Source organism: Echiichthys vipera, assembly GCF_963691815.1.
Source record: "Echiichthys vipera genome assembly, chromosome: 12".
Taxonomy (NCBI): domain Eukaryota; kingdom Metazoa; phylum Chordata; class Actinopteri; order Perciformes; family Trachinidae; genus Echiichthys; species Echiichthys vipera.
Genome location: NC_139837.1, coordinates 21077865 through 21092617, shown reverse-complemented (window position 1 = coordinate 21092617; position 14753 = coordinate 21077865). Strand labels below are relative to the sequence as shown.

Below are 14753 nucleotides of genomic sequence, written 5' to 3'. Positions count from 1 at the left end.
GTGTGGATACAAACAGTAGATCGTCCAGTAAACTGCACATCTTTTAAAGTTTGGGGCCTTAAAGAAATCTTTTCAGAGAAACTTTCAAGGGGTGTGGGATCGGCTAATTGGGGCCAGATTCGGTCAAAACCGTAATTTGACCGGTTTTAACCCCAATTAGTCCGTCACATGAAAATCCTGAAGACTGAGGTGAAGCCCCTGATGTCATAGATGATGTCAGAGATTGTGTCAGAACATGCTGACCTTGAAAAAGTTAGTCGGTCTTTTATGCATGAGGTGTTGATGTGACATTATGTAAGTGAATGATGATGACAGGAGCATTCACCCAACGTGTGTGTGTGTGTGTGTGTGTGTGTGTGTGTGTGTGTGTGTGTGTGTGTGTGTGTGTGTGTGTGTGTGTGTGTGTGTGTGTGTGTATGTGTGTGTGTGTGTGTGTGTGTGTGTGTGTGTGTGTGTGTGTGTGCGTGCGCGTGTGTGCGTGCACGTGTGTGTGTGTGTGTGTGTGTGTGTGTCATAGAGGGATCGTCTCAGCCGGTTCCTACCTCACTGCCCAGAGATGGTCCTTTCCCTCGGTACGAACAATCCCTTTTTCACTCTGTAAACAAAAATGCTTTGTTCTGTAAAACATAGAGTAGAGAGATAACCAAGTCCAGTTGCTTTTTACTGAAATTGCTTTGGGGATAACGATGACCTGGACAAATGAGAGTATTCACAGACTTAGAGAAATAAATAAATTGAAGATTTTATAAAATTTTGTTTTCTTTCCATTGTCCTCTGTAATGAATATTAAATGTGTTTAGCTGTGGAGGATTTCAACACTTTCTGTTCTTTCTCTCAGGTTCAGTATCGAGCGGTCGAGCTCATCTTTGCTGGAAATGCGAGCCGGACAAACAGCCAGACTGTCCTGCACCATCCTCCCTCCTTCAGCTCTTCAGTCTGTCGTCATTCAGTGGACTAAAGATGGACAGACCCTCAGTAACTCCAGGTAATTATCATACTGATAACTCATGTATGCACAGTGTACCTGACTGTGGTTCTAAGGAACTGTATGGAGACTTTTGTGATGATATTTCAATATAATAAATGTGTATCTGTTGTTTACTGAGGAGATTAAACAAGTTAGACGGGATGTTTCTATTCACTCTCTCCACCGACTTGACATTTCCAGAAACTTCTGCAGTAGAGGGGTCTAAAATAAACTGACACTCAATGCTGTATATTTGTATGAACAGAGGAAATGGTCAACATTGTGAACAGGTGTCTCGACATCTCGACTGATTTCTGTTGTGCAGGTCGGCCCAACATTCAGACGGCACTCTGACCATCGGCTCTCTGAAGTCTGACGACTCTGGCGTCTACACGTGCACGGCCTCCACTCAGCAGCAGCTGGAGCAGAAACAGCTGCAGCTCAGAGTCCAGGGTGAGTTTTACCATCTGCCATCAAGCTAAACACACGACCTGCAGTTGTTAATGATCATTAGTGCTCTGATCAGGCATCTGGTGATGGTGTAATGTCCCTGGAGGACCAGCAGAGGTAAGTATATCTGAGTGGCATTAACATAGACACTGTGCGGCAGTCAAATAAATGTGTAGAATATAAGTAGTCTTTTAATTCAGATGTCGTTTGCTGCGGTTGATTAATATGCAGTGATGTTGAATGTAGAACACTTTCACTACTTCATTTGAACTGTGATGTAAGGGCTGAGGCCAAATTACTGTTACACTTAAAGGGAAAAACTTAAGTAAACTGGAGTCAGTCTGCAGGTCAAGTCACTCGAGAGGATATTCACAATTATCCTGATAATGGCCACCATAATGAACTTATTGTGAGTGTTTTTTATTGCGATCCGTGATTAAATCAATTAATGTCCCATCCATAAAGTGTATATTATTCCACAGATGAAAGCCTATTAAAGTGTTATTCCGGCGTAAAATCATCCCATGTGTCAAATAAACCATCGAGACAGTTTAGCCTTGGGCAGCACGGGGAAGGCATTCAAACGTCATTTTAACCACTAATACTGCTCAAAATAACACCAAACCTCTGCAGCAGCATGAGAAGAGTCTCTACACAGAAAACAAAGCATCCATGGGCTCCTTCCTTTTGGATTGACTTTGATAATCCACTTGGATGGACTTTACTATGAGAGGAGCTGGTACTGGGGCCAGTAGGTAAGTCTTTAAAACACTCATTTAATAAACTCTGGGTTCACTAACTACGTTGTTGGTGTTTTGTTTTCTGTGTAGGGACTCTTCTCATGCTGCTGCAGAGGTTTGCTGTTATTTTGAGCAGTATTAGTGGTTAAAAAGACGTTTTAATGCCTTCACCGTGCTGCCCCAAGCTAATCAGTGTTAAATATGTCCAGCTGTTAGCAACCGTCTGGATGGCTTATTTGATGTATGTAAATGCCAAAAAGGAACATGGGATAATTTTACGCCGGAATTACACTCTAGCTTCACCTAAATGCATGCATAATACAAAGTTGTGATTTCTTTTCCAAATGGCTGTGCACCTATCCTAGATAATATAAGGAAATGGCAGTAAAAACATTTCAGGAACATTCGTTTATGCACAAATTCGCTTTTCTCTTGCAGTTTATGAGGGTGTAAGGATTTCTAGGTTGAACCAAAAATTATTATTGAATGATTATTTTCCAGCCGACCTGAAGATCACCACAGCTCCAAATAACATCCAGGTGTCTGAAGGCAGCACCGCTCTGCTGCCCTGCGTGGTGTCAGGGGACAACGTCAACATCGGCTGGTCCAGGTAATTACTTGTAATCGATTAGTCGTCAACTGTTAAATAATCGAAAACTATTTTGATGATTGATTAAACTGTTTTGAGTATTTTTTAAGAAAAATAAGCTACAATACTCTGACTGCAGCTTCTTAAATGTGAATATTTTCTGGTTTTCACCTCTGACAGTGAACTGAACATCTTTGAGTTGTGGACAAAATGTTCAAGGACGAGATAGTCATCATTTTAAAGACCAAACAACTGATTAAATCTGGAAAATAATTGACAGATTAATAGTTTGAAAATAATCATAATTAGCAGTTAGTTAGGCCTTGTGTTTATCTGTGATATAATAATTGAGAATAATCAACACAGGAAGAAACAACACTTTCAAAGTAAAATTTCTAACAATTGTAAAACTATCACAAATGAAATAATGAAACTTTTTAAAGGACAACAGTAAACGTTAAAATGATTTTCTTCCAAAATGAAAAAAAAAGATGTTAACCTTTCTTTTTAACTGTATTTTTATTTGTTTTCATAAACATTAACGTGATCACAAACTCATAACTCCAGTTATAAACACAAAATACAGGAGAAGCTTAAACTTGCAAAAAAGTTTTATTGTCTTCTGTAGAAAATATAAAATGCTTTAAGGGGAAAAACACCACACTGGAATTTTTACATACAGAAATGTGAGATAAAATAAGTCAGTTTCTTCAATTGAGTTGGTAAAAGAAGAAACCCACAGTGTCTTTCTCCTCTGTTACTATAGAAACGGTGTACCGGTGCGTCCAGACGGTCGTAACATCCTGAAGTCTGCTGACGGCAGCCTGATCCTGAATAACGTAAAGCCTTCAGACGAGGGCACTTACACCTGTAACGCTTACACCGGCATCTACTCTGTGAGCGCCACGGCTGAAGTTAGAGTCACTAAAGACACACAGCAAGGTGAGCACCATAATCTGCTTAATTTGCATCTTGGGAGGCATCTAAAGTCATTGTTTGGAGCAGATTCTCCATGAATCCCTTAAAATAATCATAAAAAAAACCACACGCACACTGTTCTGTGTATTGCAGTGATCTTATGAGGCACTAAAAAGGAAAGTGAATGTCTTTTAACTGTGCTGCAGGTGGTGAAGTGCCTCCAGAATGCGTGGACCAGCCCGAGCTTGCCAACTGTGAGCTGATAGTTTACGCCCGACTTTGCTCCAACTCGTACTACTCCAGCTTCTGCTGTGCGAGCTGCACCAGGCATTCACAGAGAAGCGACAGGTTCGGTCAGCTAGGCTGAAGCTGCAGAGCGTTTTTAAAAAAACTGCGGGTTTGGAGAGATGATGAAGCTGTTTTTGGAGGACTGCATTTCAAAAAACACTGAACTTTTGCCAAAAGGACTCAAAACCTTCGTATGGAACCAGGTTGTGCAGAATCACAAGACTACAATGCAAACAAAAGGGAGTGCAGATGTTAAATCAGGAGTTCAGGGAGTCGGTTTGTTCACTGCTGCGTTAGTCATTGAATATGGAAACATTAAATAGGGGCCTTGTAATTCAACTCCATTTAAAGTCTCTTGAATGTGATGAAAAGTCAAACTTCTCTCTGTGTTGTTCGTCCTCCGACGCCTCTTTAACATAAGTTATTTACTCACTGGACCTACAGTGTCATGTTCTCTGTTTTCTAGAGAATTATTTTACTTTCAGGTCGGTAAAATGATTTCAAATGTAAATCCGGTGAAATGACCCCAACTCTAACTGTTTTTACCACTGCTCTTTTTTGAATCAATATTTTCTGGCTTTTCACAGAAAAACGGTTGTTTTTTCTCTTCGTAATGTTTATTTTTATGTAATAATTTGATAATAAAAATAATATTTTGATAAAAAGCTGCTGGTGGTTTTGGGTTACTGTGACTTGATGTTCCAGTTTGTACCACAAGGTGGCGCTCAACGTGACAAACGACTATTGCAATGAATCAGTGATGTCTCTTAGATAACATGACATTCTTTAATATATATATTATAATAATAATATAATATATAATATATATTTTAGAAACACCAGCTGTTATTTTAATCAGTGGTGGAAAGATACTGAGTTCATTTACTCAAGTACTGCACGTAACATTTGGCATGCTTTTTATGCAACTTTATTCTTCCACTCCATTTCAGAAGCAACATATTTTTACAGGGTTCCTACAGGTGCTGGAAATCCTGGGAAACACTTGAATGGTTTGAAAAGTGCTTTCATTTTGAATAAAGTACTTGAAACGGTGTGACATTTAGGGTGTAAGATGTAGCAGTTTGTCACCCTTCTATAGAATGATGTCACAAAACACAACACTGGTTGTTTATAACAAACAAAAAAACATCTAAATTATTGTGATGAAGACGTGATGATCAGTATACTGTATATAAATATGTATCTACCACAACTGTAAGGTGCTGGAAAAGCTTCAAAATGCACCTTGAAATGCTTGAAAAGGGCTTTAATTTCTATTAAAAGTGCACGACTTTGATCTAAGTTTTCATCCCCTTCCTGTTCAGTTACTTTGAGGTTCATTTATCTGATTATACTTCTATACTTTTATTGAAGTAAGGTTTTGAATGCAGGACTTTTACTTTCACTATTACTATTACTATTTCACAGTGTTCCAACTTTAACTTCAGTAAAGGATCTGAAGAAAAATCAAATGAAAGCCCAGGTGTTATTGATTAAGACCAGGTGATTTCTCAGTTGCATCATTCAGACATAAACACACACAGGTGGTTTGTTTCTCTCGTGATTACATGTTTCAGGCCGTTATTTAAAAGTTATATCTTAATAAATGCCTCCTGAGAGGATTCTTGTCCAAGAAGAGAAACTAAGACTTTACTTTTACATGTAACGAGAAACAGCAAACTGTGTGTTTTCTAGTGATGAAACAGAAATAAAAAATAATGAATGAATGACTTAATTAAATAAATACATTTTTAAAGTGTTTAAGGGCTTATTGCATCAAGATTCAAATTTATAAAAGTCATTTTCGTGCTCAATAATGTCTCATAAGTTTTGGGTTGATGCCATTTGTTGAAGAGATTTGGTGCTAAATGTAAGCATTTTTTTACCACTCGAAATGATAAAATGTTCAAAAGTCCCTTCAAAATACAACATTAAGACATAAAAATATTGACGGACGTAGAAAAATCCATGCTGTGTTCTGGGGGAAAAAAACTCAAACACTTTTGACGTAAGGAGATTTCTGCAAGAATTGGATTTTTCAGCGATCAGATGGCGAGTCGAGCACTTGTGTTGTGGAAACTGCTGAAAAACCCCCTGATGTAATTAAAATTAGGAAATCCATCTGTCCTCTGAATGCTCCAGGTCTCTAGTTTGTGGCTGTAAAGTTTCATGCGGCTGTGATTATGGTAGAGGTCAAAACAGCTCATTTTATAGCGTGAGCTCAAGTGACTTCTACGGAGACTAACATCATCACACATGAATACAGTTGGGCTGATTGAATCCACAAGAGATTATCACAAACTGGGCAAGTCTGTAAAGAGAAGACTTACCGTAGGTACCCGTAGAACCCATTTCCATTCAGATATCTTGAGGTCAAAGGTCGAGGAAGCCTTTTTGAAAATGACCATGCCAGTTTTTCTACGGTCTACTGCGTTATTTATCTCTGAAACTCTGCAGCTACAGGAGGTCTGATGACCTTCGTCTGTGCGACACATCAGGTCGTTTTAGACTTACTTGTCTTCATAAATGAATATTAAGGTCAGGGTTCGCAGGAGGATAAATGATCAGCTCCCAGGTGTTTCTGTCGCGGTCGCACACACATTGTTTCCTGTGAACACAAACATGTTTTTTCAGGAAACAAACAGAGAAAATAGTAAGTGTTTGAGTCCCACTGGGGTCGGAACTGATGAACAATACATTTATAGTTTAATGAGAATGGGTGGAATTTAACAGTTCAGTTCATTTACTCAAGTACTTAAATACAATTGTGAAATTATTTCTGCTACTTTATACTTTTACTTTACTTCAGTTCAGAGGGAAATGTCAGAGATTCAGCTTCAAGGGACACAACGGGCAAAACATCTTTTTTTTCATGCAGATATTTTAGGCTATTTTTTTATCACTTTGTCTGTAGATTTCTCAACATTTCAGAAAACTTGTGAAGCAAAAAATCTTTATGTTAATGTCAGTAATCAACTGGGGAAGTTTCATTTCACATGATATCTATTTATTTATGATATCTATTAGATTTTATTTATTATTTTTACCCTATTGACCTGTAGTGTCTCAAAATGTATGAACTTAAAATATGTATCTTGGAAATCTCCACTTACAGACACCAAACCTTCCAGTTTCATTCCGACATAGATGTCTGTAAAAAAAACAAATTAAAAGCCTTTGACTCTAATTTGTAAAAGAAAAAATAAAACAATAATTTTGATCCTGGCTTTACCCATTTCTGTTCTGGAAATGAATGAAAATAAACTCATAGTTCATAAGATAACGCCTCATTTGCATATTTAAACATACAAATTCAGAAACTTGTAAAACAAAAATAATTGTCTTAATGTCAAAGTTTCATGGTGACATCTACTAGTGTCTCTCCTTAATAATACAAAATATTGCTAAATAGAAAAATAAATGATGATGCAGTAATATAGTTAAGATAAGGGGGAAATTCCCACGCTAGCAGTCTAGAAAATGATTAGAATGAACTCCATCTCAACAAGCTGCAACATTAAAATGATAAACACCTCAATAATCATAATCCAAAAATTATCAAATACTTTTTGATACCAATGCTTCTGTACGTTTACTCTGAATGCAGTGTGTTTACTTGCTATTTCTTCCACTTCTGTTGATGAGATACTGTTTTGAACAGAAGTGTTGTCTAAATGACCAAGTTATTGTTTAAATATGATCAGTTTAATGTCTCAAATCGTGTTTCACATGAAAATGATGAGACTGCAGTTCATTTTTGGACTCTTTAAACTGTTGATAGTTGTCTTAAATCTCCCTGACTGCAACTAAATGCATCATTCTCATGCTCTAAAAACATTCAAATTCACATTTGTGCATCAGATGACAGTAAACAGCTGTTGTTTGAGATATAACACACATTTCTGCTCATTCTGTAGCTTCAGTTGACACAGTTTCTCTCCCAGCTGTTTGCTCAGAGACGTGCAGTGCAGTGCAGTGCAGTGCGGGCGTGTTGGTGCAGAGATGCAGGTGCACCCTGAGAGCCGCAGGTTGTGGTGAAGAGGAAGGTCGCACCTTCGTCATTTCTCAGCACAGAGAAGGATGTGCAGGCTGCTCTGTGACCACATCCTCTCCTCTGCAGAGTTTCAACGCCAACAACAACTGCTCTGACCTTCTTCTGCACACACAGGAGAACGCTGACTTCCTGTTGTTGTGTGGTCGACCTCACTCTTACATTTACTTTCCTACTGACACCGTTAAAACTAAAGGAGCTTTGTTCATTTACAGAATGTAAAAGTTACAATGCTTCTCATTTTTGAAAATTGGAGAAACTAGTAGTAAAAATAATAGTTACTACTACTTTAACTGAGATCATTTATGGATCCCAAGGGACATTTAGGCATCCAGTAGCTTGTATGACACATACAAAACATTGAAATGCACAATAAAGAATATAAACACAGAAACTATGATGTGTACCAGCGGAGGGAGTGCAAATGTAAGGTGATTAAACCGTAAAAACAAGGAAAAAGCTACTTTAAACACTTTAATGGGGGACAGATGATTTCTTAAAAATGTAAAAATACAGATTTAATTGAATCAAATGTCAGTGGAGAAACTTAAGTCACCTCTGAGTCAGTTTGCTCATTGGAAAAACTTGTTAAGACCCAAATGAGAGCTTGTGAAGTTTTTCCTGAGCTGAGATGTTTCAACATTACGTGTGTAGGTGAGATCGTTTCTTTCTCTGAACACAGACAGAAGAGCAGCTAAAAATAGCCCCGACTATCTGTGGAAAAAGTGATGTTCAGTATGTGATGGAAGGGGGAGGGTTACCTCATATATACACTATCAGTACCCAGGTTGCCATGGGCAACCATTTTGAAAAAATGATCAAACAATTCATGGCCTTTGGCTGCCGTCAGCGGCAAAAAAAAGAAGAAAAATAGGGACAGAAAACAGCAAAAGTGCACTCCAGAATGAATCATTTTAAAATATTTGTTGCATTAGTGATATTTCAATCCGAAAAACCAGACAACTGCACGTGACAACGCTGCACATGTTGTTGTTGCATTTACTCGAATGTGCACCGTCTGTGTTTTAGAGACGACGGTGAAGCAAATTAAGTTGATAACTAATGTGTAAATTGATACAACTGACAAAGAACCGGATGAACCTGAATGAAAAACAGGCGTCTTTATGTCTCATTTTCATTATTACGCCGATGTGAGACTCTCCTCTTCCCAACCCCCAGACCTCGCGGTTGTTACATTACTTAAAATATAAAGCGACTAAAAGTGACTACCATATTTTCAGTTTGGGCAACAAAAGTTGATGCCTGGTCGCACTTTAAAGTGTTGAGCCCTGATTTGCAACAACCATTCTGATATAACCCTGTCTTTGAAGATAGATAGATATATACTGAACGTAAATAACGTTTTACTGTCTAAAGAGTTCATGAGAATCAAAAAATCACTTTTTTTGATTGAGAAATTAAAGAATGTCATTGACAAAATCCTCTGAAATACTTTTATTAAGAATACAATCAGGCAAACAAGTGATTCACAAACACAATCATTATTATTATAAGTATCAAATGGGATGTCAAAGTATTTGCATGCAGCTTTGACATGAATATTCAGGGAACTGTTGCAGAATGCCCTGCAACATACAAAGATGTGGAAATAAAACAATAATATTTTCAACCATTTATTTACAGAAACCAACATTTTGGATCTTCTATACTATAGTTCAGTTGTTCTGCTTCCCAGCTGATCTCTGCAACACACAGAAAAGACACAATTTCATGAGCTATTTTTATGTTACGTTCATTCGCATATCATAATGTACGGAGACAGTTTAGTGCAGTTAACAAAGAAAGATAAGCAGCAGAGAAAAGTCATATCCTGTCGAACAAACCTGAAGCCTCCACACCACAAACGCCACACAGGCTCCGTAGATGCTGCTCTTGATGATGAACACACTGTAGGAGAATTTGGCCGTCTGTGTCATCATCAGATATTTCTCTGCAGAAAGTTCAAACAGTTTCATGAAGAGGAAACATCCAGTGCACTTTGTGGAGACCAAACAGGACACTAAACGGTCTTTAAATTGATGCATCCAGGTGTACAGTACCACAGAATAGATTTACCTCTTGTCATGGTTCCTTCTCCTTTAGCTGATAGAAAAATAAGAAATATTAGACGAGGACAGATGATTTTTCCCGTAATAAAAAGATTCTTATTAGATAATTTCCCAAAAGAACATACCTTTAACACCCCAAACTGAGTCTTCATGTAGGGTGGTTTGTGATCCATTAAAGAAGCTGACAAAGCAGGTGAATTCTTTGCCAGGTGTGTTCCAGTCTGCGACAGGGACCCTCAGCCTGCTGCTGATTCTGTAATACTCGTCTTCCCGCAGGGCAGCGTTGTCTGTCGCCACACCTTCGGTGACATTCTCCCCGTCGATCTTCCAGAAAACACTGACATGGTCTGGGTAGAATCCACTGGCCACACAAACAATGGTCTTCTTCTTTGCATCGTCTTTCTGGTTTCGACACTCCTTTGCTGAAGGTCGAAACACTTTGACTGTTGGTGGGGTGATATTAATACCTGGTTCTGTGAGGACAAATAAACACTGCAAATTAAAACTACTCTACAGATCTACAGCAAACCAATGTGCAACAATGTTCATGCACTGTCAATTCTAGCCTTACTTTAAAAAAAAAAAAAGCATCTTAACTGATGGAAAATACATAACTGTAAGTCTTAAGTTAGCAGACTTAGAATAGACATAACTTAGGACTTAACGTTACATTTACTTACCTTTTTCAAGGCAATCAGTTTGCATGCTTCAAGATCACACATACAAAAACACATGTTCACACTGAACATTAACCCCAAATAAAACACGAGTCCTTACACACCACAGAGCTCACACTGGGACACATTAACATCTCATTGGTCCAGTTAATTGTAAGGGTTTATGATGTTATCGCTGTGACCTTAACAAGAACTGTTAGTTTGGTTCCCTCTCCAAACTCAGCAGGATAAGTGTTTGAGCACACCACTCATGTAAAAAACTCACAGATCTACTGCAGCTGACCTAATGCCTAACTTAATTCTGAATATCTCTTGATGTAAAGTACAATCACTGCATCGCATGGATCCCTCTCATAGTCTCATGAATGCCATTTAAATAGACTTTTTTTCATTTGTTTTGCAACTGAGCAAATGTTTACGATTGCATCCTCTGATTGACATGTTTTACAGCTTGAAAGTAACGCATTAAGTCCAACTAAAAACAGCCTACTCAGCAGAGAAGAGAAAGGTTTCGCATTTATCTCAAATTTTACATTTTCTTTTGCCGTTCTGACACAAAGAAAACATGATGCTGCTCCCGGAAACCACTAAAAAAGGCTTAAAAAACTGTTTCAACAAACGTCAGAGTCAAGAGAAGCTCGGAAACAAACATTTATGGCCCTGATTTCAGTCCTTTTCTTACCCAACACTGTCAGTCTGGTGCCACTGCCAAAGTAAGCAGGGTCGTAGTTGTTCACACTGATACGAGGCTACAGAAAAACTGTTGAATGGCTCGGCACTGAAAGCTGCTTTGTGCTCTGTTTTTCTGATCTCTAGAAACTTTTGTAGAAACACACGTTCATACCTACTTAAATTGGTTACTTACAATATTCAACTTCTGCTTTTAAGAGCATAACATCAGAAACAACCCTCTGCTTTAACCTGGTATAGTTACCATCACGTTTGCCATTATATAGAGAACATAATATTACTTTATGCTCATTTTTGTTGTGGGTTTCTTACCTAAAACAGTGAGTTTAGTCCCAGCTCCAAAGTAAGCTTGTGCCTGTGAACTCACAGTGTTTCACAGAGCTGAGAAGAAGTCTCTGTGAGAGTAAGAATCTGGGCATAGAGCCAAATGTTTTTAGAGCTGCACTACTTTTACAGGAGAACAAAGACAACACTGGTTTTTACTGCCACAAACTAACTTCTTTCACACTTTCAAATCAGTTCATTTTCTTCACTATCATGAAATGAAAGGTCTCTTAAACATATTCTTATCATTGACCGTATCTGATCTCAACACACAAATGAGCAGAGAATCCTGCTCTGAGATGATGTGTTGCAGGTTTTCTTACCTAGAACAGTGAGTTTAGTCCCAGCTCCAAAGTAAGCCTCGGTGAGTGAGCACAGAGACTTTGGACTGTAACAAAAACTCTTCCTGCTGCCTCTCTTTATCGGTGCCACTATGACTTTACTCCAACTTTGTCACTCCCTCACATGGGAAGACTTGAGTGCTTTTTGGGGTAGCCTGAGCCTCACAGTATCTTCACAGACTCAAAAACAACTTAATGAAATATTATCTGAAAAACAGTACATGATGTCTTACCTAAAACAGTTAACTTTGTTCCTCCACCAAAGTAAGCCTCTCTATCACCAGAGTCACAGTGCAGCCGATCAGTGCTCAAAACACTTCAACTTTTCACTTTGCTTCTGTATATTTAGTTTGTAATAAATGTAACTTTCCTGTTTTACAAGTTGTCTGCAATAGTTTTTTTTAAGTGAACTTACCAAGAACAGTCACTTTTGTTCCCTGGCCGAAATAGGCTTCACGCTGACACAGTGTTTAGGCTGAACAACAAAAACTGAGCAGAGCTTAAACCAGACGTCTTGAGTTCACTAAGTTTAAGTAAAAAACAAAGTAGTTGTTTTTTAAAATGTGTTGATGTCTTACCTATAACAGTTAACTTTGTTCCTCCTCCAAAGTAAGCTTCATTAGCACCAGAGTCACAGTGCAGATGATCAGTGCTCAAAACACTTCAACCTGCTGCTTTTACTTTACTTCTTTACATTTAGTGGCTTTTAAATGAACTTTATTGCATTACATGTTATTTAAATATAAATCATTTCTTACTTACCAACAACCGTCAGTTTTGTTCCCTGGCCGAAGTAAACTTGGTAATTGACACAGCGTTTAGGCTTAGTATCAAAAAGCACTGAGCTGAACTTTAAAAAGCTCTTTGTTAAAGACTCTCTGCTCTGTTTACAGTGTTTTTTACACTTGTTCTGACACTTCTTATCTTATCACACACTAATCAGAGACTGTAGATACAATAAACTGTATATTCCTTACCTATAACAGTTAACTTTGTTCCTCCACCAAAGTAAGCTGCATAACCACCAGAGTCACAGTGCAGCTGATCAGTGCTCAAAACACTTCAACCTGCTGCTTTCACTTTACTTCTTTACATTTAGCTGTTTATTGTGTAAATGTCAATTTTCTTTAAATACAAAAAGCAACTTTTGCTGCACTGCAGTCTGGTTTTTACAAGTTTAACGTAACACAAAAGTGTTTCCCTCAGTAACCAAGGTGCTTGTCTGTTTCCTTCTCTTGCAGCTGAATTAATCAGAAGAATCATTTCTTACCAACAACCGTCACTTTTGTTCCCTGGCCGAAGTAGGCTTCGCTGTTGACACAGCGTTTAGGCTTAATATCAAAAAGCACTGAGCTGAACTCAAACTCAAATAAAGTTCATTATTATTCTCCAATAACAAAATTCTTCAGGTGACATTAGTTCAGTTGTAATCATCCTGGACTTACCCAAAACACTCAGTTTAGTTCCTTTTCCAAAGTAAGCTTCGTTTGCATTGTCACAGTGCAGAAATGCTGAGCATCAAACTCAAGTCTTTCTCTACCAGATTAACCTTTGGAAAGTCTTAACTGATACTTGTGTTTGTACTGAGACTCTAAAGAAATGTGACATCTACTAAACACAGTAATGAACTGAAATATTTACCCAAAACCGTCAGTTTGGTTCCTTGGCCAAAGTAAGCAGCATCAGTGTAGGTCACAGTGTTTTGTGTTCTGCTCAATATTTCAACTTTTTCACCACTACAGACTTTTCCTTCACTTTCACACCAACATTTCAACTGTTGAACGTGTGTCAGTGAAGTGCAGCAGTGAGAGATCCTACTTACCCAGAACAGTGACTTTTGTTCCCTTTCCAAAGTGAGCTTCAGATCCAGTGTCACACTGAACTTCTCCTCCACCAAAAACTCTCAAAACTTCCCAGAATCATCCTGTGGAGACACAGTGTGATAATCCAGAGGAGGAAGAAGGTTCAAACATGCAGGATGAGCTTCAGAATGTCCAAATGTGTTGTGTTTACGTTTAGAAGAGTCAAAGAATCGTACAAGTGCTCCAGGTACTATTTAAAAGTTATTATAAAACTCTTTTCACACAGATCTTCTGTATATAAACTGTCTTTTCAGTGTCTAAGTGTGCTGCCATGTTACAGGCCTTCAGAAGAGTGACTTCCCTGCTCTCAGGTAGCACGGAGCTGTCTACACAATGGGTGTTAATGGGAGGAGGTTTTTGTACGGCGGCTCTATTGGATTGTATCACCGTGGCCCCCTGTCCCCACGGTGATAAAGCATCACACAAAAACCTGCAGTCTCTTCGGTTCTCTCCTCTCTCCCTCCCCCACCCAGCTCCTCCATATCTCAGCCTCCATCTCTCTCCGCCTGTGAGAGCAGCTGCACACAGGCTCCGACCTGACTGCTGCTATTTCTGTGACAGCTAAGAAAAGAAGGGAAGGAAAAGGGAAAGACCTTTGTTTGTGTGTTTGTAGCAGTTCAGAGGGAGGGACATCTCTGCTGGTCACACCTCTTCATCCACCCACTCATCACTCAACTGAGGAGACACATTTATGTGATGATCCTTTTAAATCTTCCCCTTTTCTTCAACTAAGTCTTTAAAAAAAGGCACTGGGTAAAACGGCCGTCACTAAATGATGATTAACAAC

The 14753-nt window shown here is 38.5% G+C and overlaps 1 protein-coding gene and 1 gene segment (V, D, J or C); one reads left to right on the top strand and one right to left on the bottom strand.

Annotated features, from left to right (window-relative positions):
• The window catches only part of paplna (papilin a, proteoglycan-like sulfated glycoprotein), a 28256-nt gene extending 23645 nt beyond the window's left edge, over nt 1–4611 (top strand). Inside the window, exons 22-27 of the mRNA XM_083924073.1 lie at nt 518–572; nt 839–985; nt 1293–1420; nt 2659–2767; nt 3513–3688; nt 3871–4611. Coding sequence (XP_083780199.1) covers nt 518–572; nt 839–985; nt 1293–1420; nt 2659–2767; nt 3513–3688; nt 3871–4031 — 776 coding nt within the window. The 3' untranslated portion in view covers nt 4032–4611. The remainder of the gene's footprint in view (nt 1–517; nt 573–838; nt 986–1292; nt 1421–2658; nt 2768–3512; nt 3689–3870) is intronic.
• Nucleotides 4612–9451: 4840 nt separating this feature from the next.
• LOC310955129 (T-cell receptor beta-1 chain C region-like) lies at nt 9452–14515 on the bottom strand. The segment is given in 6 exons: nt 14354–14515; nt 13375–13415; nt 10198–10545; nt 10080–10106; nt 9848–9954; nt 9452–9706 (listed from the first exon to the last, which is right to left on the bottom strand).
• Between the last annotated feature and the right edge of the window lie 238 nt (nt 14516–14753).